The sequence below is a fragment of the Microcebus murinus genome, chromosome 1 (assembly GCF_040939455.1).
Source record: "Microcebus murinus isolate Inina chromosome 1, M.murinus_Inina_mat1.0, whole genome shotgun sequence".
Lineage (NCBI taxonomy): Eukaryota > Metazoa > Chordata > Mammalia > Primates > Cheirogaleidae > Microcebus > Microcebus murinus.
Genome location: NC_134104.1, coordinates 9,787,384 through 9,813,491, shown reverse-complemented (window position 1 = coordinate 9,813,491; position 26,108 = coordinate 9,787,384). Strand labels below are relative to the sequence as shown.

Here is a 26,108-nt window from a genome sequence, read left to right as displayed (position 1 = left end):
ACACATGCAAGTGTGTTTGCAGGCATGTAATGCTGGAGTTCTCTGAAGTGTTTTCACAGTTTTGGCTAGCTCCAATTTCAAAGCCGCAAACAGTAAGATTCTTCTGCCTTCAACAAAGGAATTTTTCTCTGTAACTCCGATTTCCCTGCCCATGAGCAAAGGCAGTGCCAAGCCCAAAGGGCCCATAGGTTAAATGACTAATATTTAATGAGCTCGTATTAACAACAATTATGCTAACCATGACACCTGAGCTTTTGACACTGTTCCTCTAACCTCAGTATGAATAGCTCTTAGTTGGAAATTTAGGGTATATGGTTGGCCCTCTGTATCCATGGATTTAGAAACTGCGGATCGAAAATATTTTTTTTAAAAAAAGGATGGTCGTATATGTACTAAACATGTACAGACTTTTTTCTTGTCATTATTCCCCAAACAATATAGTATAACAAGTATTTACATAGTATTTTATGCCATATAACGTATTATCAGTAATCTAGAGATGATTTAAAGTATATAGGAGGATGTGCTGATGTGATATACAAATATACCATTTTATTTGAGGGACTTGAGCGGCAGTGGGTTTTGGTATCAGGGGGGGATCCTGGAACCAATCCTCCATGGATACCAAGGGACAAGTGTATTGGCTTCCCATTCCACACATACCCCAGTGTGCTGTTTACAAGATCTGTGAAAACTCACCACCACCAGATGGACCAGTCACATCAGTCCAGAAGTCAGTTGGAATAACAGTCCTAGAAGCTGACTACTTTGGCTTTTATATTATTAACCCTTCAGCTACCAGCCTTTCCTGCCAAATGTGAGCAACCCCCCAAATGCCTAAGGAATCAACTTCTCCAAGCCATTTCTGCCTCCACATCCATAATCTCTGCCTCTGAATGTAAAAATAAATAAACAAATAAATCAGGGCATGGGCATGGGCATGGGCTGTAGAGGTAGGTGGCCTGTCTTTAAAACCATGTTTTATTCAATTAAAAATGTTGTGTCAATTCCTTCATGCATCTCCTCTAGTCTCCCGAACCTTCCACTTCAGCTCAGCTGCAAAGAATGTGTTTTTAAGCGCCTTACTTGAGAGTCGACTGGAAAGTTCTGCAGAAAGGGTTGTCATGCCACTGGCACGTCCAGGTGAGATGGGTGTTGCTGGGTGCACGGAAGGAGAGGCGATTGATCCCAGGTACTGGTAGGATTGATCATAGGACCATGGTGGGGATGGCTGGATCTGCCTTGTATCTGCAGAGAATCAGGGAGGTAAATTATATGTATGATGGGTTGGGATTTAAAAAATAAAAAGTGTTTTAATAAGAAATTAGTAACCTTTGTTAAAATATGTTATACTTGTACGTAGCCTATTGACAAGTGTTTAATAAGCCTACTTAACTCTAAATACCTGTCTTTGTTGGATGGTTTCTCCCCCAGAGATATTGAAATATTGTTTATGTTTGATTCTTGGAGATTTTCATCTGATAATCATTCCTTCCAAAGATTTTATTTAATCACACTAATTTTGAGAGATGTGGATTATGCTTTCATGGTAGAAATGTTAATGTTCAAATTGTTGAAGTATAATTCTTGATGGTACCAAGTATAATCTGACTGCTAAGACTATTTCAGCTTTACTAATCATTATAATTATCATCAGAAACATTTTATAAATTCAAGTGATCACCTGTCTATCTGTACTCAGTAAGCAGAAAGAATGTAGAGTTTTGGGATTTTTTTTTATATATACCTTTGGCAAAAATATTCCTTGGGTTTGTAAATGTTTCTACTTAGGTGAATTCTCTTCCAAGGATGACGGACAGAAGGTCTGGTTGGGAAACTGGTGATGAGGTCTAACGCTTTGTTCAGAAACCCAGCAGTAGAGCTGGCTTTATCAACCCAGGCCTCCTGCTCCTTTTCAAAACTTCAAGTTTGCAACTTCTAAAGGGCAGATTTTTGAGCAAGTATTTTATAGATTGCCCTTATAGGAGGCCTCGGATCGAGAAGACAAAAATCCGACTTCAAAAGATGTAGACAAAATGAATTTTGTACATTTGACTCCAGCATTTGGAGGAGTCTTAGTTTTCAAAAACATCACGATGTTTGCAGGTGAAAAAGAAGGGGGCAAACCACCTCTAAGGCAGAATGTATGAGCAAATTTGAATCGGACACTGTCCTACCACCAGACAGTTATATACTTCTTTAGAGTTAAACATTAATTTTTTCTTTGTGTCCCACTTTCCCTGTGGACAAAGATAACAGCAAACTACCATAACTCCCAAGGGTATTCACAGCCAGAGCTTCATGATCCTGGGAGTAACAATCTAGGAACAGCAGGCTTCTTTAGAAAAATACGGGGTGTAGGTTTTGTATAAGCTATGACATAAAGAAACGAGCCATTCCTACTCATTATAAAATATTCACATCTGCTCTTTCCAGGGGATTTTTATTTCCAGCAGTTAAAGTTTGCCTTTTCTGTTTACCTCTTTGAAATTGCCACAGTGGACAACAGAATCAGACATTTGGAGACCCCAGTCTTCCTCCCCAGTCTTCTCCTAACAGCCTCCCAAACTCATACTGATCCATTTCTTTTCCTTTTTTTTTTTTTCTTGAAAATAACTGAATTCTTAAGTTTGAAAAACCTGACAGTTTCGAGGCAAATATTTTAACTTGGTATCTTTGAAATCTAATATTTAAAAAGTCTTCATTTCATTCCAAATTTTAGAGGATTTAAAGAGATGGCAACGAGTAAGAGAGCTGGTCCATTTTAAACTCAAAAGAGTTAAAATACGTTCAACTTCAAGCCGAAGATCCTGAATAATCTTACAACCGACAGTGTTTTCAATAACTGAAGGGAAACAGAAATATCAGACTGTTTAGTATTCCCTTGCTACTTCAAGTATTTTGCTCCAAGTGAAAAAAAAATCATATACTCAGTTTCTATAAGACATGTTTATGTCCTAGATACACACATTTACTAAGTGAATATATAGTACTCAAATATTTTAACCATTTAAAAAGCAAACAAAAAAGGTTTTATAATTGTCATAAAGCCCTCCGGGCTGTGAATTGCGGTGTAATTCATGCCTTGTTGTGTAGATAGCCTAGCACCCCTAACCCCATGTCTAAAACCACACTAAGCATAAAGTATTATGCCATGATTCATGCTCTGTCATGTTTTACTGTAGGGAAAAAGTTGTGCTAGGCTTTTCTAAACTCATAATTAAACCATGCAAACGTTGCATAATGTTTCACAGCCTTTTAAAAATATGCTTTGGTAAAATGATCTTTATGATTAAAGTCCAAGTTCTATGAGCTTTTTTTTAAACACAGGGTTATAGATTCAAATCTTCTTACTTCACACCATAACTTAGCTTTCCAGGTGCTGGAGTAGGGGTGCGGGCTGGGGGTGGAGATGGCACCAAAATCCGGAAGCTCACCCACCTCCTTATCAGTTTTCATTCATTTGACCAGGGATCTGTGCTTGGGTTCATAGCCAGTGGTGGGCCAGAAGGTGGTGATGGTGAGCCTCTCGTGTTGGGTTTTGGATGTTTTCTCCTTCTACGTGTATTATTAATAAAAAAAAAAACAAACAAAAAAGGCCCAGTAATGATGCCTTCTGGGTTTAATACTCAGTTACCATCTTTGGCCTGATGGGGCCAGCATGAACGCACGAAGGCAAGTATAGAGTGGCAGTGCTGTGGGCCACCCTGTAGGCTGATAGGCAGGAGAGGTGGGCTCTGAGCCTGTCTGTGTGGGTAGCTACTAGGTGACCCTTTCTTATTTTCATCTCTGAAAGCTTATGATCTCTAAATTTGTTCCAATGGTGACAGGACAGGATTCTATAATAATTCAAATAGGTCCTACCCAGTATTTCTTTGCCTACCTTGTATGTTACTTGTATGTTAAGCAGAGTCAGGGAAGAGTCAGGTGTGGTGTATGGGGTGAAGAATGGTGTTTGTAATAATAAATATGTGTATTCTGGGAAGAGGAAGTAGGGAGGGATAAGGGGAGTTATCCAGAAAAGACCACAGGCTAAGGAAGAGAGCCACTGTCAGTCATTCTCCAGAGCACAGGGCCATTTGTTCTGGAAGGAGTTGCCTCTGATAAGTCAGTGCATCAAAAAGAACAAAAGTTTGGAACATTTACTATGTGCCAGGCATGTACCACGTCCCTGTTAACAAAGGGATGAATAACATCAGTATGGTCCCTGCCCTACTGGAACTTAACATCAGTCAGTAAAGATCCTAGGACTGTGTGACGCTTAGAAAGGCTTCTTCCTGTTGCATAAATTACTATACTGAGTGTTGCTTCATTCATGGATTTATTCATTCATAGGTGCATGAAGTTATTTGCTTGTTCATTCATTCATTTTTTTTCCAACAAACATTTTCGCTTTACTAGGGCCACATAATAAATATGTGAACACACATATTTATTAGTATAAGCCCTACTCACTAGTGAATGGAAGGTTTCTGCCTTCTGGGAGTTACAGCTACTGGGGGACCTAGGGCTGTATCCGGGCTAACTTCTAGATGAGCTGCCTAATTTGGACTTGCCAACAACTGTCCCCAAGGTAGAAACAAGAGCCCTAGTGGTATCTATTACATGCTTGTGTTCTGCCTCCGAGAGGATCAGACTAAGGAAAGCATCAAACTTAAGTCACAGACAGATTTCAGTTTGCATCTTGCTTTCACCACAAAGTGTATAACCTTATTATTAAAATCACTATTTTCTCTGATCCCTAGTTTTCTGACTTCAAAGAGTAATAGTGAGGAATAAGTAATATAAGCTATATGTAAATGAAGTATCACAATTTCTGGCTATAGTAAATGCTCAGTAAGTCTGAGTAATTTTTATGATTATGTTACTAAAAGGGAAAAGAAATCCATGCCAAGGGACTCCTCTGATGTTTTATTGGTAAGACCACACACACCTGCTCCAGATGAGGCTTAGGTATTATTTTACTCACAGCTAAGGCTTGATAGCCATACTCTTCAGACTGGAGAGGAGCTGGGCTCACGAGATTAAATGGTAAAGGGGGCTGGGTGCAGTGGCCCATGTCTGTAATCCTAGCACTCTAGGAGGCTGAGGTGGGAGGATTGTTCAAGGTCAGGAGTTCAAAACCAGCCTGAGCAAGAGTGAGACCTCATCTCTACTAAAAAAATAGAAAGAAATTAGCTGGACAACTAAAAATATATAGAAAAATTAGCCGGGCATGGTGGTGCATGCCTGTAGTCTCAGCTACTTGGGAGGCTGAGGCAGGAGGATTGCTTGAGCCCAGGAGTTTGAGGTTGCTGTGAGCTAGGCTGATGCCACGGCACTCTAGCCCAGGCAACAGAGTGAGACTCTATCTCAAAAATAAATAAATAAATAAATAAATAAATAAATAAATAAAATGGTAAAGGGGAAGAGAAAATGGAAGTTTGGGATAAGGATGGAGAAGGCAAGAATTCAATATCTCTCAGCCAATTCAAAGTTCCATTAAAGAATACACTGGATTCGAAAATTTAAATTTGAGCCTTTCTTCCTATGTTTTCCAGGGCAAATGATGTTTTGGTGCAGCCACTTTACCAAGACTATTTTGTGATGGGTTATTTTCAACTTTTGGATCAATTAATAGGTGAAATAAAGCCCCCTTTCTACATTCTTGAGCACCATTCCCTTCCATTTGAAATGGGAAGTTAGGGATAAGGCGGGTTGAGGTTAGCGCTGAGCTCAGATGTATACACGACATATATCGCTTGATAAGAAAGTAGAGTGCTTTTATCTTTCGATGTAACAATATTAAAATGTCTCCAGAGAAAACAATGACCCTATTAGATAATTCATGTCACAATGTCCTGCTGCTTTCCAGTTTCAACTCCACAATCTAAAAAGCGAGGGAGTCATCATTCTTCTCTTTACAACAACAAAAAGCTGAAGAAACTGAAATAATCCATGACTTTTCTTGAGTCCACAAGAGAACTGAAGTTTAGGGCAATGTGCCACCCCCAAATCTTGAGGGGCAGGCAAATGCAATCACAGTGAGGTCTGCTTCCTGGGGGCAGAAGCTGCTGAATCCGTAAACTGAGGGGAACACTTCACGGTGATTTTGTCAAATTGCTGGCTGCTGAGTATAGACTAGTGTGAGAGTAAGAATCTCCTTGGGGCTACAGTCTTGTTGGGCAGGAGTACTTTTGTGGGGTTTTTTTTATTCAGGAAGTCCACCAGATTCTCCTGGGATGCAATATAATAACAGTGGGTTAGAGCTGAAACAGCTTCAAGGCATAGACTATTTAAGGAGGAGTTTGTAGAGAAGCCCAAACAAGAACAAGAACACTAGAGGAATTTGAAGTCTCTGGCACCTACAGCAAACTCCTAGTTAGATGATCATAATAACTCACACCAAAGGCTTATTTGCTTTAGTTCCTATCACCTACCATATGATGTCCAGCTTTCAACAAAAAATTACAAGGGAAAAGCAAGAAACAACACAGTCTGAAGAGATAAAGCAAGCATCAGAACCAGACTCAGATGTGACACAAATTTTGGAATTACCAGACAGGGAATTCAACTATGATTAATATGTTAAAGGCTCTAGAGGAAAAAGAAGACAACATGCAAGAACAGATGGGCAATGTAATCAGGGAGATGGAAATTCTGAGACTTGGAAAGAAATTCTAAAAACAAAAAGCACTCTACGGAAATGAGGAATGCCTTTTTTGGGCTTGTCAATAGACAGGACGTGGCTGAGGAAGGAATCAGTGAACTTGAAGACATGACAATAGAAACTTCCCAAACTGAAAGGTAAAGAGAAAAACAAAAGAAAAAATCAGAACACCCAAGAATTGTGAGACAGGTATGACATATGCATAATTGGAATGCCAGAAGGAGGAGAGAAAACAGAGGGGAAGAGATATTCAAAGTGTTAACAGCTGAGAATTTTCCAAAATTAATGACAGACAGCAGCAAACCACCAGTCCAGGAAGCTCAGAGAACACCAAGCAAGGTAAATACCAAATCTATAGCTAGGCATATCATATTCAAACTGCAGAAAACCAAAGAGAAGAAAAAATGTTGAAAGAAGTTAAAGGGGGGGGGGGAACCCAACACCATACCTATGTAGAAACAAAGATAAGAATTATGTCAGATTTCTCTTCAGAAACCATGCAAACAAAAAGAGAGTAAAGTGTGGAAAGAAAAAAGCCACCAACCTAGAGTTCCAGCAAATTATCCAGCAAAATTATCCTTCAAATGTGAAGGAGAAATAAAGACATTCTTTGACAAATAAAACTGAAATAATTCATAGCCAGCAGACTTGCCCTGTAAGAAATGTTGGAAGTATATAAAGGAAGAGCATTAGAATAAATTAAGGTAAAATAAAATTTTATTTTTCTTATTCTTTTTCTTGTTTTGTTTTAGAGACAGGATCTTACTCTGTCACCCTGGCTGGAGTGTAGTGGTGCCATCATAGCTCACTGCAGCCTTGAACTCCTGGGCTCAATTGATCTTCCCACCTCAGCATCTCGAGTAGCTGGGATTATAGGCTTGAACCACCATGCCTGTCTTATTCTTAACTGATGTGAAAGATAACTGTCTGTTTATGGCAGGGGTCCTCAAACTACAGCCCACGGGCCATATGCGGCCACTGAGGACATTTATCTGGCCTGCCGGGTGTTTTTGCTGCCGCTGCCTGTCCTGCTTAGCAGCTGACTCGTCCCAGGCCCACAGTGCGCATGTGTGGAATGTGCGCCCCACTCTCCAACGGCCCTCCAATGGTCTGAGGGACAGTGAACTGGCCCCCTGTTTAAAAAGTTTGAGGACTCCTGGTTTATAGTGATAATAGTAACAATGTATCGGGTGGTAGGGCATGTGGATAAATGAAATGAATGACAATAATGACAGAGACAGGAAGGAAGAAGTGGTATAGTATTATTTGATGGTGGATTTAGATTAGTTATACATGTATTATACATATATTTTTCAAACTCTAGGGCAACCACTTAAAATGTTTTTTAAAAAGTATGATTGCTATGTTAACAGGGAAGATAAAAATGGAATAATATAAAATATTCAATTAAACCTAAGGAAAACAGATAAAGAGGGGGGAAAAAAGGACCAGGTGCAACAAATCTAAAAGTTATAATTGGTAGAGACTAGTCCAGTTGTATCAATAATTTAAATATGAATGGTCTAAATGCACCAATTTAAAGAGGGAGTATCAGAGTGGTTTAAAAACAAGACCCAACTACATGTTGTCTACAAGGGACCCACTCTAAAGATGCAGATAGGTTTAAAGTAAAGGGATGGAGAAAGATACACCATGCTAACACTAATCAAAAGAATGCCAGAGTAGCTATATTAATTTTATACAAAGCTAACTTCAGAAGAAAGAACATTTTCAGGGACAAAGAGAAGAATTACATGATAATAATGGGAGTCATTTCTCTAAGAAATAATCCTTAACATGTGTCTACCCAACAACAGAATGTCAGAAAACATGAGTTGAAAACTGTTAGAACTACAAGGAGAAATAGACAAACTATACTATGTTAGTTAGAAACTTCAATACCCGTGCTTCAATAATTGCTACATCAAGCAAGCAGAGAGGACATAGTTGACCTGAATAGCACCACCAATCAATATGATCTAAAATCTGTAGAATATTCCATCCAACAACAGCCAAATACGCATTCCTACATTCACAGGGAACATTCGCCAAGCTAGGCCACATTCTGAGCCACAAAACACAGCTTAACATACTTAAAAGTATAGAAATCATGCGGAGTATTTTCTCAGGCCACATGGATTTAAACAAGAAACCAGTAACAGAAAGATAGCTGGAAAGTCCTCACATATTTGGAGACTAAACAGCATACTTTTATATAACACGTGGGTTGAATAAGAAGTCTCAAGAGAAAGTATTTTGGACTACACGAAAATGAAAATACAACTTACTGCAATTCATGGGGTGCAGCAAAAGCAGTGCCTAGAGGGACATTTATAGCACTGGATGCATATATTAGAAAAGAAAGACCCAGAATTTGTAATCCAAGCTTTTACCTTAGGAAACTAGAGAAAAAAGCAATATAGACCTAAAGCAAGCAGGTGAAAATAAATAATAAAAATGAATGGAGGTCAATGAAATTGAATACAGGAAAATAATAGAGAAAAATCAATGAAACCAAAATCTTGTTCTTTGAAAAGTTTGAAACGTCCTGCTTTGTCTTCATGTTCCTCTCAGGGCACAGGAGAGGAAGGGTAGAGACACTTCCTGGTCTTAACTCTGACCACCCATCTCTATGGTTATGTTAACACCCGTCCTCAAAACCGGGGTTACCAACAGCACCCCTTGAGCCATGCCGCCTTCCCTCAGCCTGGGCCTGGAGAGGGTTGAGGGGCTCTGGTGCTTGGTTGTCACAGTTAAAAGCCCTTCCTTTCCTCAGCTATTTGGCTGATACCTTTAAAAGACCCGGTCTTTCATTCACTTGTCAGAACCATTTAAACATAAATAATAGACAGTCACATATGCCACGGAGCTTGAACATCTATTTTTGAAAAAGCCAGACCTGCTTGGTGAACATATAAACCCTAGGGGCAGCCATGGTTTTTTCCCTAGATGAATTTTTTTTTCCTTTTTCAGCTTGGAAGAAGGCAGGGAAGTTCCCAGGGTTCCCTCCAAGTTCACCTCAGTCATGGGTAGCTGGTGTGATGCCCTCTTGGATGCCTCAGAACACACAACAGGATGTGACTCAGGACTCAGAGATGTGAGTCAGTTTCCAAGGTGATGTGTTAGGGCGAGCCCCAGTGGTGGTTTACATCTCCCCGTCTGGAACCCCTGGGAAGAAGGATCTGGACTCATGTACAAATAAAAGGGGTGCCCCAGATGCTTCCCAGCTACGTTCAGAGTTATGTGATGTCAACTCTCACAGCCCCTGGAGTGGACCGTGGGAGACATTTTCCTGAAAGTTCTGCTGTTTTTGAGAAGCAACGTTTCCTCTGGCCTCTTACAGTTACAACTGCAATACAGCACATGTGAGAATAGCAGTCACCTCCGAGTAGCCCCAGGTAGCAGACACTGGGTTAGCACACTGCTGCTATAGCACGGAAATCCCATGATAACGTGAGTCAGTCAGCACCAGCCCTGGGTCCGGAAAAAAAGGGGAGATTGTGAAAGAGCTCGGGGATTTGCCAACCGTTTGTCTCTGGCTGGCTGCAGACATCTTGGTTAGTCATGTGCAGCTCAGATGCATTCATTGTTCCAGCAATGACTTTGAAGAGAAGCATTCAGACCAAGCCGGGACAGAGGCTTGCCTGGGTTTGCTGAGTTTTAAAGGCCTCCAGGGTTTTGAGGGAGCTGGTCTTTGCTTCGGACCTGCAGGCCTGAGAGGTGGCAGTCTGCCTACGGGAGGGAAGAAGGGAGCTGTGTGGCCACGGCTCCATCACCCCGTGCTTCTGGGACTCGTATTCCTCACCCGGCAGGGCAGGCTTTGTGGCTTTGTGGTCAGGGCCCTGCGAATCCAAACACCGGTTCCTAACATCAGGGCCGCCCCCATCCCGGGTGGTTCACCCCAGAGTCCTTTTCCTCTCAAACCTCTGCTTCCTCTTCTCTGAAAATGGGGGTGACCAGACTCACCTGCCTCACAGGTGTGAGAGTTAATTAATGTTTGTGGAGCAGCTTTGAGATCCACAGATGAAAGGCTCTCTATAAATGCAAAGTGCTATTCCTCATTAGGGCTGCCAGACAGTTCCCAGGGGAAACAGTTCAACCCTTCCCACCAGGCCGCTCCCCTCGGCCAGATCAGTCTGAGACGCGTCTGGAAAAGGTCTCTGTATTTGGGCCGAGTTCTCTCTGAGGAAGGGTTCAGGGATAAGTCGCTAGCTTCTAGAAAAGATGGGCGTTTGATAACCTGTCTCTTTCTCTGTTGGCTTTGCGCCCCTGTGGTGCAGGGAGAGTGGCCTTCGGTGCACGTGGGCTAGAGGGACCACAGTTCTGAGGGAACAGAAAGCACCTTCTGGTCTCTGCGGCGTCCTCCCTTGCAGACAGATTATGTCTCTGTACTTTGTTAAATAAACATCCACTGCAGACACCTTTGCCGTAAGGACTTTCTACATGTCCCACTTTCTGCGCGTGGAAGGTAAAGATGACTTCCTGTTCTCAACCACTCTTTCGCCAGCACCTTTGCCCTCTTTCTTAGTTCCATGAAAAAAGATGAGCCAGAAATACCGTGTGGAGGGCTGGGACATCTCAGGATGCCCCGATTGTGGGACTGGACCCTTGGTGGAGAATGAGGACCCTCACTGTAATATGACACATTACTGACTCCTCCAGTGGGAGGGGCACAGCATCTCCCAGGATGGCACGCCGCTGAAGAAACTGAATTTTCTCAAGAACATCCCATGACGGTCTTTGCTTAGATGGCCTAGGGTGAGAGACCAGCAGAGCCAACTTGTGGTCCGGGCTGGCCACCTCCACTGTGTGCTGACGAGGGCTTGCCAGAGGCACCAGTGACCTCTCTGGTTAGACAGATACAGAAAGAGCTGTCCCCTGGGCAGATTGTATTAACTAATGTGGCTGAGACTCTGCCAGGGTCCTTGTAATCCATCAGGGTGGCAGCAAGCAAGAAAAAAAAACAAGTGACGTTATCTTTGGGACTGCAGTGGCTTTAAAATGATGAACTCCCTTCCCCACGAGTTGTCAGTATTGGAGAATAGGATCCTCGAATCCAGCTCAGAACAAGATCTGGGCCCCAGCAGATATCTGGCGTAGCATTTTGCAGCCTGCGCCTCTTCTGGGTGCTACCCCACCCACCTCTGCAGCCCCCAGCCCTCTGTGCCCGAGTGCTGCCCCCGGGCACCCTCCCTGCCAACCTGACCACAGCTCTGTGTGTGTGTTCTCCTAGCTGCAATCCTAGTTTTCACTTCAGCATTTTTGTGATTTTGTAAAATGTTAGAACTTTTTGAAAGACTCTAGAATGGCTTGAGGCCCATAGAGCAGTCTTCTCTGTCATCTTCTCCCACGTGCCACAGGCCCTAATGCATCCTTATTGAATTTAATGCCAGAAAGTCTAGTTTTAGGCAGCCAACTCTGAAGCATGGAATTCTATTAATAATAAAAGGAGCAGAAAAGCTCACGTGAATGGGGGAAAAAAGAGAATGCAAGACAAGACGATCTAGAGAGTATGGAAAGAGGATGTAAAAGATACTTAACATAAAGATGATTTGGTTCGTGTTGGCCCCAAACATTTCCAGGATTTGAGAAGCTCCCCGTGTAGTTGTCCCCCAAGGAGCCAAAAGGGCTCGAGCAAGGATACAGTAAGGGCCTGGTTTTGCAAGTCTGAGACATTTAGGACAGAGACCTTGTTCAGCCTCTCACTCACTGTGTGCGGAGGTAACTGACTCAACCCCTTGGAGACTCAGTTTCCCCCCAAGTGAGGAGAGGTTATTGCAGCTGCCCTTTAGGTTACTGGGAGGCTGAAATGTGACCCTGAGCCCAGGCATTGTCAGTGCAGTACCTGGCACCTTGGAGACAAGAAACAGTCTTCTCTCCCCTGCCCTCTCAGCAAAGGATGACGGTGTCTGGACAGCACCGCTTGCTCAGCTGGCCGGTGCTCCATGTGACAGAGGAAGGAGAGGCTCAGCTCCCAAGCGCCACTGAGAATGAGACCTTCCTCAGACAGCCAGAGTTCCGAAATGCAAACCGTGGTCTCACGATCTCTAAGCGTGTGGTTCCAGCAGGGTAGCACATACCCTGCTAAGACGAACGATAAGCCCTTCCGCTGAGCACCAGCCTCCTTCAGAGGGAGCACCTAGGCCGCTCTGCACAACGCAACTGCATCATGGCACACAGCAGAGTTGCACAGTGCCAGACATGACGCAGAATCCAAAAGCCGCCTTTTGCAAATCGAAGATTCATTGTTCTTTGTCTTATTAGGTGTGACTCATGTTGCATGGTGACCGTTCTTTAAGAGCTTCCATTCCATGCTTCCAACTCGAAGAAGAATACTCTGACAAAGGGAAGTAATCCCCCAAGCTGAAGCTTAGCCCCCTTTGATACATGCTTGCTGGCGGTCAAGTGCCTGCTTCCCATCTCCTCCAGTTTTTCTCACGCAGCCCTCCTGACCCGCACTGTCTCGGCACAACTCTTCTTTTCCTACCTGCACCCTCTTCACCTTCTGGTTTTCCTTTCCCACTCTTCGGGCCTCGACACCTAGGATTCCCTGCAGCAAGAGCTGGGAAGCTGGAACCTCAGACAACTGTAGGTAGGGACGCTCTGTGCCCTCTTCTGCACACTCCTAGCCTGGCCACTGCACGCAATCTCTTATCCTGTCTCTCAGAGGAGTCTGGGAAATCCAGTGCCTGCCTGGGAAAGGAGTGGCACTGTGTGATTCTGGCCATCCGTTCACCTTCAACACCTCTGGACTTTATAAAACAAGGGGGAAATCTCCGAATGTGCAGAACAGTGACTTTCTCCTTTACCAGGGCCTTGCCACGCCAATTGGTCCTTTTATTCCTCCCTCTGCTCTGCTAGAAATAATGATACATCCGGGAAGTATATTCGTTTCACATGAGGAGGGGCCTTTCTCCCCAACTGGACACATGCCATTAACACATATACTGTCTGCTCTGCAGGTAGCCTCAGACAGACAGCAGGAGAGGCCACCATGAGGGCAGCATCAGCCTTCATTCCTAAAACATCATGCCCTGCACACCCACCAGCTCTGGCTTATTTTGCATAGACGTATTTCCCAAGGAGTAGTGTTTATCATACTTAAACTCAATGCTTCTCCATACAGAAAAAGCCCCTAAGAAATAGCTCTTATACACTTCATTTTTTAAAAAACTGCTAAGTTACTTAGATATTAATATTTGCAATCAAGAAAGAGTGAGGAAGAGTCTAAACTGTACCCTCGTTGAGTGGCAAGTTTTGAATTCTTTGGAATAATTGGATTTCTTTGGCCTTTGAGCCAAGGGGAATCACTGTGGATGTCTCCTGTGCTATCAGACTCCTCCCTATTTCTTTTAAGTTTCTCTGCCACAGTCTTCTCCCCCACCTTCATGTGAGATCTGTACAGGAGGAATTTGTTCACTTAAGTTTGCAGTCGTTTTGCAGGCCCCAAAGAACTGACCTTGACGTGAACTAATCGGGATTGCAATAGATTAATAACACAGGTTGGTGAGGTGAAGTTTGTAGCATAAAGGAGACCTTTGAAGATAAGAGCCATTTGTGCTTTCACAAGCTCATCCCTGGTGCTCTGAACAAAGGACATAAACTAATAAAGTCAGATTCATCTAGGGGCAATCTACACTCGCAGAGGAATATCACCCTAAACTCTGATTCAGAAAGGCAAATGGAAATCTGCCAGAATTCTTTTAAACTCCAGCACAGATCTCGATTAAAAAAAAAAAAAATGACACACACACACAAAAACTCTTGGTAATAAGCAGACCTCTGATGATCTAAAGATCCACAGCTTCATTTATTGACTTAGAGAAAGTAAATGGCATTTCAAATACAACCTTCATACTTTAATAGATGAGGTCACCCTGAGAAAGATGATACTGAGCCCAGCACTGGAAAACCTCCCTCCAGAGGACTGCTTTGATTTACAAGGTCAAGGGAGCCTTTCTCATAGAAGCAATACGTTCTCAGTGACTTGGACTAAAATGGAAGAATTTTAAGAAAATTAAATCTAGAGGGTGAGATAGCAGACAATTATGAAATTCTTGCTCCAAAAAAGACCCATTGGAGAACAGGATGCTAGGGACCTAAAGAAGTTAAGAGTCAAAATTGATTTACTACCAAGTATAGACATTCAAGTAACACACAACTGAGACAGGTTGTCTCAATTCCTGTGTGTGTTGACTTAATCCCTGTGAATTTCCCAATTGGTCTAAACCAGCAGTCATCAAACAGGAGTGATCTCTCCTCCAGGGGACTCCTGGCAATGTCTGGAGACATTTTTGGTTGTCACGGCTGAGGTCGGGGAGGCCAGGGATACTGCTTAACATCTTATAGCGCACAGGATGGCCTCTGTGGCAGAGACTGACCCGGCTCCGAATCTCAAGAGTGCCCTAAAGTGTCAAGGGAGACCTGGCGCAGGGAAAGCACACAACCACCACAGTGGTTTCAGTCCCCAAAATGTGACTTCCAGAGATGCCTTCAGACTCAGAGGAACTTAGCATAGCAGTGTGCCCTGGGTGGAGTACAAAGAGAACTGAGGGGTGCAAAGAGACAGAGAATGAGGTAGGCACCTTCTGGAGCCCTTGTGCGAACCCCTGAGTGGCTACAGTCATCGTGCACCCAGGGAGAACTCTGTCATCTCCATGTCAGGGTTTAAGACGACTCCTTTCTCACAGTCTCACAGCCTGGCACCCAGACGTGGAGCTGGGTGAGCTGCAGGTGTGAACGACCAACAAGATCACTCCTGAGCTGACCTTCAGCTTTGCCACCTGGGAAGGGACAGGCTAGCACTTGCCTCTCCCTAGCTTCCCGGGCATGAGTCACATGTAACTAGATAATGATGCAAATCGCTGTCAACATTTCTAAGGTTTCATTCCAACATCTCATGGAATGATAAAGCAGAAACAGCCTCCCAGACAGCCGTGCCAGCCCAGTCTCGGAAAGCTGAGGTGCAGAAGGGGTGAAGAGACTCCCTCTGTTCCCACGGCTGGTTAGTGACAGGGAAGGGACAGACCTCTGGCTCTTTGTAGACTCCTGTTTTTACTATGTGATGATTAGAGAATATTCTCTTCCCCTCAATCTAGTACCATATGCTGACAAAACAGAAAGACTGATCTAAACCTCAAAAAAAGGTAGAAGAAATTGGAAAACACACTGCCCAGATGGGTGCTGCATAGGAGGACCTTTGCCTGCTTCCAGCTCTCGGAGCTTTGCGGGGCTGACTCCATTTGTGTCTCCTTCCCGCCCCGAAAGTAATTCAAAACAGCCTCAGGTCTCAGATAAAAGCTAGGATCTGTTGCCGGAAATTCATGAATAACCCAAAGTCAGACTTGGAGAGGGTGTTACCATTCTGTCTCACCTCCCCCGCCCCCTCCCCCAGCTACAGGGACCGCGCAGTCTCCCTGCTTACGCCTTTTCGTCTAATGGCCTTAAACTGCCAAGTGGCTGCAATGTGCTGATTTTAAACGCTTTTATGGAAAGCCCCATCCCCTTTTCTGCTCACGTCACTTAAAATAATGAGTTAGCCGCACTCGTATTAGTCTGTCTTTCAAGTGGATTAAATTCACAGGCTCGCTCCTCTCCGGTCTCGTAGCTGTGGCCTGGCTGTCTGAACTTCCAGATTAGAGTGATGAGCCTTCGCCAGACAGCAGTGAGACGCAATTACCTAGGCAAATTTTTGAAGGATTTGAGCCCTGGGGCACAGGCTGTTTATGAAAGACTAAAAGCACCGTTTGTACTGAGCAGGGCCAGTTGCCTCCGTTTCGAGTTCTGGATCCCGCCTGCCACTGGACTCCGGGCAGGATTTCTGGGCCCTGATAACATCAGGCTTCTGTCCGCACCTCAGCACCTCAGGGTCTTTGCTCTGTTTTTCAACAAGAAAATGCAAGTACCAACAAAAGCCTATTATAACATCTCCCTTTGTGTTCACTGACTATCTCTCTCATTGATTTGTGTGGTTTTTTTTTTTTTTTGCATTGTGTACCACCCCGAAAAAAATGCAGCCAGAAATTATCCTGTAGCTGATTGGCTCTGAAACGTCTTTGGAAATGAACAACCTTTCCAAAAAACAGGAACTTCCCGTCTTCTTTGGGGAAAAAAAAAAGCAAACCAGTCTGAACAGCACCTCCAAAGTACTTTCCCCTGGACTGGAACAAAAGAGGTTTCTGAGGTATGGGGAGGAGAGACAGAGAATGCGCAAAGGGAAGGCTGACAAGGAGAGTGACAACAGTCTTCCCTCAGTGGGTCCACGTTTTGTTACTCTTTCCAGACAGCGAGCAGTGGGTGACACAGATGGGCTGGAATGATTCTACATCCACCCGGCTGAAAACTAAAATGTGACTTGCGAAGGAGAATGGTGGGGGGAGGGTGAGGAAGGTTCCCTGGCTTCCATAGTTGGTGTGAAGGTGGCAGAGAGTGCAGGGGGGCAGTGAGACGCTTCAGGGCTGGGGGTGGGGGTCCTGAAGCCCCCCAGCCAGGCAGAGGGTTGGTTTGGGAAAGAGGCTGTGATGAGGGTTGGGAAGGCAGGGGGACAGGACAGCAGAGCAAAGAGTGAACTTGGAATGATGAGTTTGGAAAGTGCTGGAAAAATCCAGGAGTACTTTTAGAGAAGGTAGGAACACAGGGCCTGGACATCAGGGAAGGAGCTCGCAGTGAGGTTGGGGTGGGATTCCAAGGGAATAGTGGGTAAATAACATGTTCTTACTTAGGGGTCGAGATCTCTAATTAAATGTGCAAACCAGGTTCAGGTATTTGGAAGACTGCCCCAGGGGAGGCTGAGCAGGAAGGAAGAGAGAAGGAAAGAGGGGAGACAGAGTTTGGCCTGGGGGAGGGAACCGAAGAGAAGGGAATGCACTAGCGTTAGCTAACAGAAGGCTGCAGAGGGTGGTGGGGGTCAGAAAGTGGAGGAGCTTGCAGACTTCCCATGTTCCTTCTTGTCACAACCCCCAGGGGAAAGAGCCCAGGGAGGGGTGGGTGGTATGATCCACGGGCTCCTCTGTCCCCTTCCACCTGCCACATCCCAGGTGTGGCAGGTGGAGAAAGGAAGAATGAGGAAAGTAAGAATCCAAAGGGCCCTGAGAGTTGGTGCTTTGGAAGGAAGGAAATCATTTAGGGCAGGACATTGGATTTAAAACTACAAAAGGACAGTTGTGACCTGCTGTCCTGACAGCAGGAAAAATCCTCAACAACTCATGCTCACACCTTCCTCTGAAGACCTAGGCTGCGGTCTGGAGGAGGAGAGGGAGTTCCTGCCCACCTGGGACGCCCCTTCTGACTCGCTGAGCTCAGAGCCCCAATGTGCGGCGGGGAGGAGAGTGCGGGGCCTCGGGGCACGTTCAGTGTTGCCTGCCTGGGCGAGTCTCATCAGCTGCTGGTTGAGTTTGGATTCTCTTGCAGCACAGAGGGACTGTCACCCGTGACAGCTGGCAAAGCAGCACCCAAACACGCAGCTTATGGGTAACGACAGAGGGCAGTGCTCGGGGAGATGCCGAAGGGACACCCGCTGACAGAGCGGTCCAGGAGTCTGAAGGGGGAGTCAGTCTGGGCCTTGGTGGGGACAAAGATGTTCTGAAGGCCACGGGGCAGATGAGCTGCCCGGAAGAATGGCAGGATCGGGAAGGTGGAGGGGATGATGGGAAGGGGCTTTCTGGATAGGCAACCGGCATGGACCAAAGCTGACATACAGAGATGCAAGGGTGGCTGAGTTAAAGCAACGTGCGCTGTGAAAAACAGACGGGCCCAACTTCAACTCTGATAAGTCCTCGGTCTCAAATGGAATCAACAGCATACGCATTTTCCCTGTTGCGTCTCTGAGGCTGAAGTTATGAGTCAGCAATGGGGCTTAGTGCTTAGATAAGTTGTTTATGGGTGAGAAGGACGGGGCTGCCCGTTTCTAGTTTGAGAACAGGCAGAGTGGAGTGACTGCTGGCACCTGCCTCGCAGCTCAGGTAAGAGCCTGCCCTTCTGCGAAGGGAGCTGGGACCGTATCCCCCAACCCCCAAAGACAGGGCAGCTACACCCGGCTCTCTGACATGGGCTCCCTTCTGTGGGGCCTTGCAGTAAAAGGGTGGATTTTATAACTCTGGGAAGCTCTTTTCTTGACTGTTACCCCACGGGCATCCACGTGGTGTCCTGTGAATAGTCCTATAAATGGTCCTAAGTCATTTCAGGGTTGTGGGGGGCTCTGACTGAATAATGATCCCTCACAGCCATTAGCCTTGGGGGGTGCAGCCTGGGCCCAGAACAGCTCCTGCCCAGTGGCTGCCTCGCATCAGCGCCTCTGGAGAGCTGGATTTGCAAGGGCCTACACAGAGAGGTTGGTGGCCAGCTCTGTTCTCTCTGTTGCTCACAAGGGACAAGCCTGCCGAACGGGGACAGACGTTTGCAGTTTCATCAGTGAATAATACAGCACTAGGAAAAGTTCCCCTCTGCTTTCGGCTACAGTCACTGAAATGTCAGCAATGGAGGGAAAAACAAGAGCAAACCTCTCGCAGACAGACCCCGGCAGTGCGCAAAGGCCTCAAGTTTCGGTGCTGGGGTGGGGTGGGGCTATACCCCTGCCTGTTCCCCCAACTTCTGCACTGATCCGCTCTGCCCCGTGTTGACTGGGAATTCATTCTACAACAGGCCACGAGCTCCTTGTTTTGCAGCAGGAAATTCTCCTTCATAAGAGGGCCACTGTTGATACTGTTTGTTTTGTGATTTCCAAAAATAAGGAAAAGTTTATAAAATGGGGGGTGGGCAGGGAGGAGGGAGAAGGAAGAGGAAAGGGCAGCCGACCCCAGCATTTCCCAAGCCTCCCCTTGGCTTCTCCCAGACCCCTCTCCTCCTGGTTCTGAATGTGAAAAACAAGCAGCCTGAGCCTCCCCGGCTAGCGATGTGTCTAACAAGGCCCTCATTGTCTCAGACAGGTGTGAGATTGGACTTGATTTGGGGCCAACACCTCCAGTACCAGAGCCAGCTCTTTGAGCTGAAAACATGCACCAGCCCTCCAGTAATACCACTGCAGCCAGCCAGAGACTCAACAATTTAAGGCTTAACACACACAACATAAATCAGGGGAGGATGGACCAGCCGACCGGCAGCTTCTTGGGCAGATGCCTGCAGACTGTCTGCAGATCAGACCCTGCCTGTTTGGGTTATTTGAGACCTTTTTTTTTTTTTTTTTTTTTTGTAATATAAAGATGAGAAACTGGGTGGGGCAGCCGCAGAGGCACACCGGTGTTTGCCCTATCTTGTTCCGACAGCCCCTCTTTTGCCTAAGTGCTGTTTTGAAGCGACTGCTCGGGACGGTTCACATCGCTACATCCAAATACTAGGAACGTGTTCATGCTGGGGAGGGGGGCAGAGGGAAGCCGAGCGGTTGCATGCGGCCGGTGTCTGTGTCACTTAGCCTTTCTGGGCTTGTAGTCACTCACCTATCTCAGGAGGTGGCTGGCCACCTCATTCTGGTCTAGCTTTCTAGAATTCACCCATCTCTAACGGGCAGAAGTTCAAAGTCACCGGTAAGAACTGCCCAAGGAGAAAGTTCGTAACCCCACCAAATGCTGTTTCCAAGTGGACCCATTTCTCTGAGCAAGAGCAAGAAAGGGCCATTCACAGCATTCCTTTTCAGGGGTCTCCTCCTCTTATCTGTTCTCACACTGCTAAGGCAAGCCCGGAACCCCCAAGAGCGCAGTCATGACAAACCGAGAAGCGCGTGCTATGGGACATGGCGATGGCGACGGCGGCCTAGCTAGGCGGTGCGGTGCTCCAGTCCCCGTGTCTCCCGAGCAACTCAATCCATTCCATGCAGGGGAGAGGATTACGGAGTCACCACGTGTTAGTGAAGGAAGGGAGCCCAGAAGCCACCCATCAATGCAGGAGCCTCCTCTCTGGTGCCTCTGAGAGAAAGGCATTGATCTCTGCAAATTCCTGTGACATTCCAGGGCAGCTTCTGGCCCTGCCGTTCATGACCCTGACTCTGAATTCAAGGACGAAGATGTGGCTGTCACAGGGACACCTTTATCTGGTCCTAGCTCATCACTGTCATGGCCGTGCACTCTTTACGGAGCAAATGGCATGATGTTGGCAGTTGCGTCCTGAACTGGGACACTGGGACGAGGGACTGTCACTCAGCACTAGCCTCTGACTCTTCCCAGTCTTGGCCTGCCAAAGCCGCCTCAAGTTCCCACAGTTGTGGCTCCCGAGCTCTGCCCCGTCACACTCACACACCTGTTTGCTGTCCTACTCCTGGCGCGACAGCCCGAGCCACAGCCCCAAGCAGGCTTAAAGGCCGGGCTTGTGGGCGGAGTCGGCACTGGGAGGTATTTACTTAAAATCACACAGGAAGGTGAAACTTGGTTCAAAGAGATCCTTTTGTAGCTGCTTCATTAAAAACTCCGAAGAGGCTGACTATTCACATTTGCTGAATGTGTCCAATTCATGCAAGTAATGGGCGGGGTCAGGGTTCATCCCCGTCTGCTGCCCACGTGGGCCCTGTGGTCAGGAAGTGACCTGTCAACCTCACTGCAGCTGTTTGTTTCCCCGCAGGGAGCAGGGCTGGAGGTGCTCGGTGGGACAGAGGAGGATGCGGGATGGTTTTAAGAAGGATAGTATGTCTTTGCTTGCTTTAAAAATCCCTTCTCCTTAGCATGAAATTCAACATTTAAAAAATGGAGACACAAAAGAAGCATATGATACAGAATCCTACCGTGGGGCTGTCACGTCACTGAGGAGACAGTGACTTTCTAGAGAGGCAACGTAAGGCGGAGCATGGTCAAGTGTCAAATGAATGATACAATCCAAGACTTGGATTTCAGGTCTGCCTCTACTGTGCAGATTGCGGAAACTCCCTGGCCTGGCTGTCTCATGAGTCAACACAGGGCTTTGAAGGAAGAAGCTTCAGGTCCCTTTCAGCTGTGGCAGTTCACCATTGGGTCTCGTGGAGCAGTGGTGACGGGTGCCCCCGTTTGAGTTTACCCAAGGAAACAACTTGAATCAAACCCGCCACTAAAACCACCACTACCCTGATCCACCCCAGGCAATAATCACTCCTGAGGAACAAATAAGGAGCCGGTAAAGCTAATTGTCGCAGAGTAGCTGTGTGGCTCAAAGGAGAGGACAGACGTGCGACACCCTGGTGACACACCACCACCACCACCAGTAAGAGCACATTAACAGCAGCAACGGTGAAAATAATAACACTCACCATTTATTAAGTATTTAAAGTGTACCAGGCTCCATGCTGAATATTTGATAAAAATATATCTCAATCCTTTCAATGACTTTGTGAAGTAATAATAAAAATATACACAATGCTCACTGTGCACTGGGCATTGAGTGTTTTATGCACATTAACTCCTTTAATTCTCATAACTATCCATTAAGTCGGGTATTATTGTTATTATGCCCATTTTACAGGTGGGGAACAGTGGCACAGGGGACCTACTGATTCCTGCAAGGTCACCTAAGTGGAAAGTGGCCAGTCTGGGATTTGAACTCCAAAGCCCATATCCATAATCCTGCACATACATCTTAGCGTTAGTATCATAGACCCACATTCTGCCTTCCTTGTATGTGTGCTGAGTCCCTTCTGATGATGAAGTGGGAAGAAGAGCTCTATCCTGGCTGGGGGCAGGGATGGACACAGGCACTGGCTTCTGTCTTGACATCTCCAGGCTGCTGTGTCTTCCTCTAAGGGAGCCGGGAATGACCGAGGAGAAAGTTTGGAAATAAGAGAAATTCCTTATAGACCCACTAATGCATTCCCCTCCCCCACCCCAAGGCGTGAAAGAATCAAATGAGGAAATCGGGAAGAGATTCTGGAATAGGAGTAACAAGATTTCCCTTCCCTTCCACCTGAATTGGCCATCTGTAATTTTGCACAAATTCAATTTAAAAGTCATGCTTTGTAATTTGTGGAAAATCATATTAAATTAAACAGATCCACGTCTGGGCAATGACTTCTCTCATTTAGCAACATATGGTGGCTCGGAGCCTCTCAAAGCTTGATCACACAGCAAAAATACGAACCCTCCTTCCAAAATAGCCTTTTAATCAGAGCAGCAAAAATGAGGGACTCTGGGGTATCCCTGCTGGTTTCCCTGAGAATGTCAAGGGTGGGAGCTGCAGTGCCCACATTTACAAAAATGTTAGTATTTAATACCACCCGGTTAATCGCTTCCAGGATAGGCGCAGGGCCTGGGTCCTGTTGGTAAAGAACACAGTGCCGGGTCACGTGAAGACAGAACAGGCATGGCAGGCAGGACTTTCTGGGCAGTGCTGTCCCCAAGTTCGCCAAGCACACCTATGGGTGACACTGGTAGGGATTCAATGTACGAACAACATCAGTTCATTCTATAAATGTGAGCTATTATTATTTTACTACTGCCTTTGGTAAATGTGTGAATCCGGCAATGTCCCTGCCATAATCTAGCTGCTGTGACTGCTCTAAGGACAACCCAGGTATAGACACAACCACAAACAAATGCTGTAGTTTTAAAATGGGAGGCGGCAGGTAGCGATTCATAGGAGTATCACACTTCAAAAGCTTCTACATTTGTCCTTAAGATACCAGCCTTGTTGGACAACCAACAGAAGCACGGCTTCAAACTCAGGCAATTATGGTTGTTCCCCATAGCGGGAAATTTACAACAAAATACAGATGAAGATCAACAGACCTTGAGACAAGAGATCTAAACAAACCACTTAACGGGCAGAAAGGCCGAGTTGAGCCCTTGAGCTTGTGCTGACTTTTACAGATATTTTAATAACTTTATCATTATATAATTTGCCATCTGATATGTGCAGAGAGATGCACTAATGGAGTGAGAGTGGCCACAACAGGGCAATAATCCTATGAGATTTAATAAAACAACCATGTTCGCTTCCTTTGTGTGACCTGCAACTCCAAGAAGTGCAATCGCTAGTCACATTATTTTCTCCCTGTCTTTTTATCTCAAGATGTTCTTTTCAAAATCCCAAAGCAAGTATATGTATGCAGCTCTCTTCCAATGATGCAAGGAGGAACTGGCGTAGCATGAGCTCTCTAGGTCTTGGATCTGGCCTTGGAATGACGCAGGTTGAACACATAAAGCTGTAAGGTAAAAAGACTTCTTCCATAGCAGGACCCAGCAATTTACAGAGTTGAGAGACTTAACTGTCCCAGACAGGCGGCTGCTAACACCCAAGGGAGCATTGACTTGCCCAGGCTCTTCAGGGACCTGACTCATGGACCTTCCCTGGGGATCACCCAAGGATCCTAGTGCATCCTGCTCCATACTCCCAGAGGAACTGGGCTGGCCCTTAAAGTGGCCCAAATCTTGTTAAACAGAACCGATCATGTTGATTTATGGAGGCTCAGATTCAGTGACCCAATTCAGATTGGGTGGAAGACCCAAGATGGTGGGAAGAAATGAGCACCATTTCAGCTCAAGGTGTGTTTTCAAGCTCAGGTTTGTGCCAGCCCATACCTGTTGGGTGACATGAGACACGTATGTTCAAGTTACTGTCTCCTCTTCCCTTTGTCTACACCAATTCCTTACAGGAGGAAAAGTGGGGCGTTTCACCTCTAGAAGGGGAATCCCCTTTCTAAAAGGGTTAGTTAACTCCTATGGTAGGCTCTATGGAGATCAGAATTGGAAGCTGCTTTTCAAAGTCTTGAAAATATATTTTGAAAGTTCTAAACCCTAAACATGACTCTGAGGCGGTGTGAAATAATGATGGTGCCCAGGACTGTGGCACTTCATCCCCTGTCCAGAGGAAGTGGCTCTCTTTTCTGCCCAACCTTTACCCATGGCTCATTCAAAGATTTAGTGCCATGGTGGTTTTCTCTTTAAAATGCTTATATTTTTTAAACAGTAGATGTTCTATTCCATGCCATTTAGAAGAGTCTGAACTTGCTAAAACTCAACCTGAAGACTTCCCATAGCTTGCTAATCAGAATACGAAGTCCCTGCTTTTCCTATTGGATACGAAGTCCCTGCTTTTCCTATTGATTCTCAGGAGTGCACAGAGAGACAAAAAATAAACATGATTGGCCAATGTTTGTTTTTAGGATGAATCCTATACTTTTTAAAATTATTGTTTTGTTTTATTTACTGTGGTTGGTAACTGAATCTCTAACATCAAAACATAAAATGTTCTGCCAGAAAGAGATTATCGAAGCAAAGTCTATGAAAAGAAACAGGGTCTGTCAGCAAAGATTTTATTTACAGGAGTTTTGCAATTGGTATTTTTAAAATCTCCAAAACAATTGGGCTGTTCTACTGCTTGGAAGGCAGTTGTTCCATAAGAAGAAATTCCATGTGGGGCTAAGGCTTTGAAAGGGAAATGTGAACATATGGTACAAATAGGCACTGAGGTGATTATTGTCACTTGAGGGAGGTGAAGCCCACTGCCTGTGCCCATTCTCCCCAAAAAGTCAGGCTGGGGGGTTCTGAGGGCCAGAGGAAAATAAGGAAAGACCAAAGTCATTATAGTTCCTCAGCAAAATGTAAATCGCAAATGTTGGATTTTAAAGAGCCCTAAAATAACTGAATTAGAGTGGGCCCGCATTTCTGTTCCATCATCTGCGGGAAAATAGTGCAAATGAGTAAAACCAACTCAGTTTGGAGAACTGCGCCTGACAAGAAAACACAAGGAGTAGCTTTCTAAGCAGATCTGTTTTTTATACCAACATATATTGTTTGTTCTTCTCTCAGTACAAACTTCTGGTAAACTTAGATACTACCTCATGATTGCGATTAAAGTTTCTTTTTTAAATATCCAAATTTGAAAGGCTATCTTCAGGTGATTTGTAAATTCAGGATAATGAGATATGCAAAGTTAATCACCATCCTTTCAAAATGGATGTGTGGTCAAAATGCCCTGCAATAAAGCCACTTTTAAAAAAGGCAGCTTGCTTCAAAACAACAGGGATACGCCTGGCTTCAGGAGGTCAAATTCTTGAGTCCGTCCCAACTGGCTGGCTTTGGTCTTTGTGTCATCTTCTGTTCCCGTGCTTACTACCAGCTATGCTGTCAGGAGATTTTTGAAGGCTATGGCAAGAGGCACCCAGGCCTTCAGTCTCCTCATCTGGCATTGCTCCCTGGACACAGGGAACAGCTGCCTTTCTCCATCCCTGTCTAGGCCATCTGCACATTAAGAAAATATTAAGAAATATCTTATCTAGAAAAAAAAAATATCATACATTCTCCTGGCTGGGAAACAAAAATACCCAGTTCCAACAAACGATGATCTGAGCTGCAAATAGCCAGAAGACATGATTGGGGCAGTGGTGTATGAGGTGTTGAGTTTCCATTTACCTGTCAGCCGTGTTTGTTCTGTGACATGAACTTGGGAAGGTTATTGCTGGACTCATCTGATGTCTTTGACTAATGGCCTTATTATGTCCCCTATTCTTTGTACCTTGACATAGAGAGTTGAATGGTGGCTCTAGGAAAGATATCTCCATGTCCTAACCCTA

General features: G+C 45.3%; 1 protein-coding gene across 2 annotated transcripts in view; it reads right to left on the bottom strand.

The window, feature by feature from the left end:
* Window positions 1-26,108, bottom strand: part of RUNX1 (RUNX family transcription factor 1) — a 235,164-nt gene that overhangs the window by 10,050 nt on the left and 199,006 nt on the right. For both annotated transcript variants that reach the window (XM_012782933.3, XM_012782935.3), the window contains one exon: window positions 1,087-1,248. In XM_012782933.3, coding sequence (XP_012638387.1) covers window positions 1,087-1,248 — 162 coding nt within the window. The remainder of the gene's footprint in view (window positions 1-1,086; window positions 1,249-26,108) is intronic.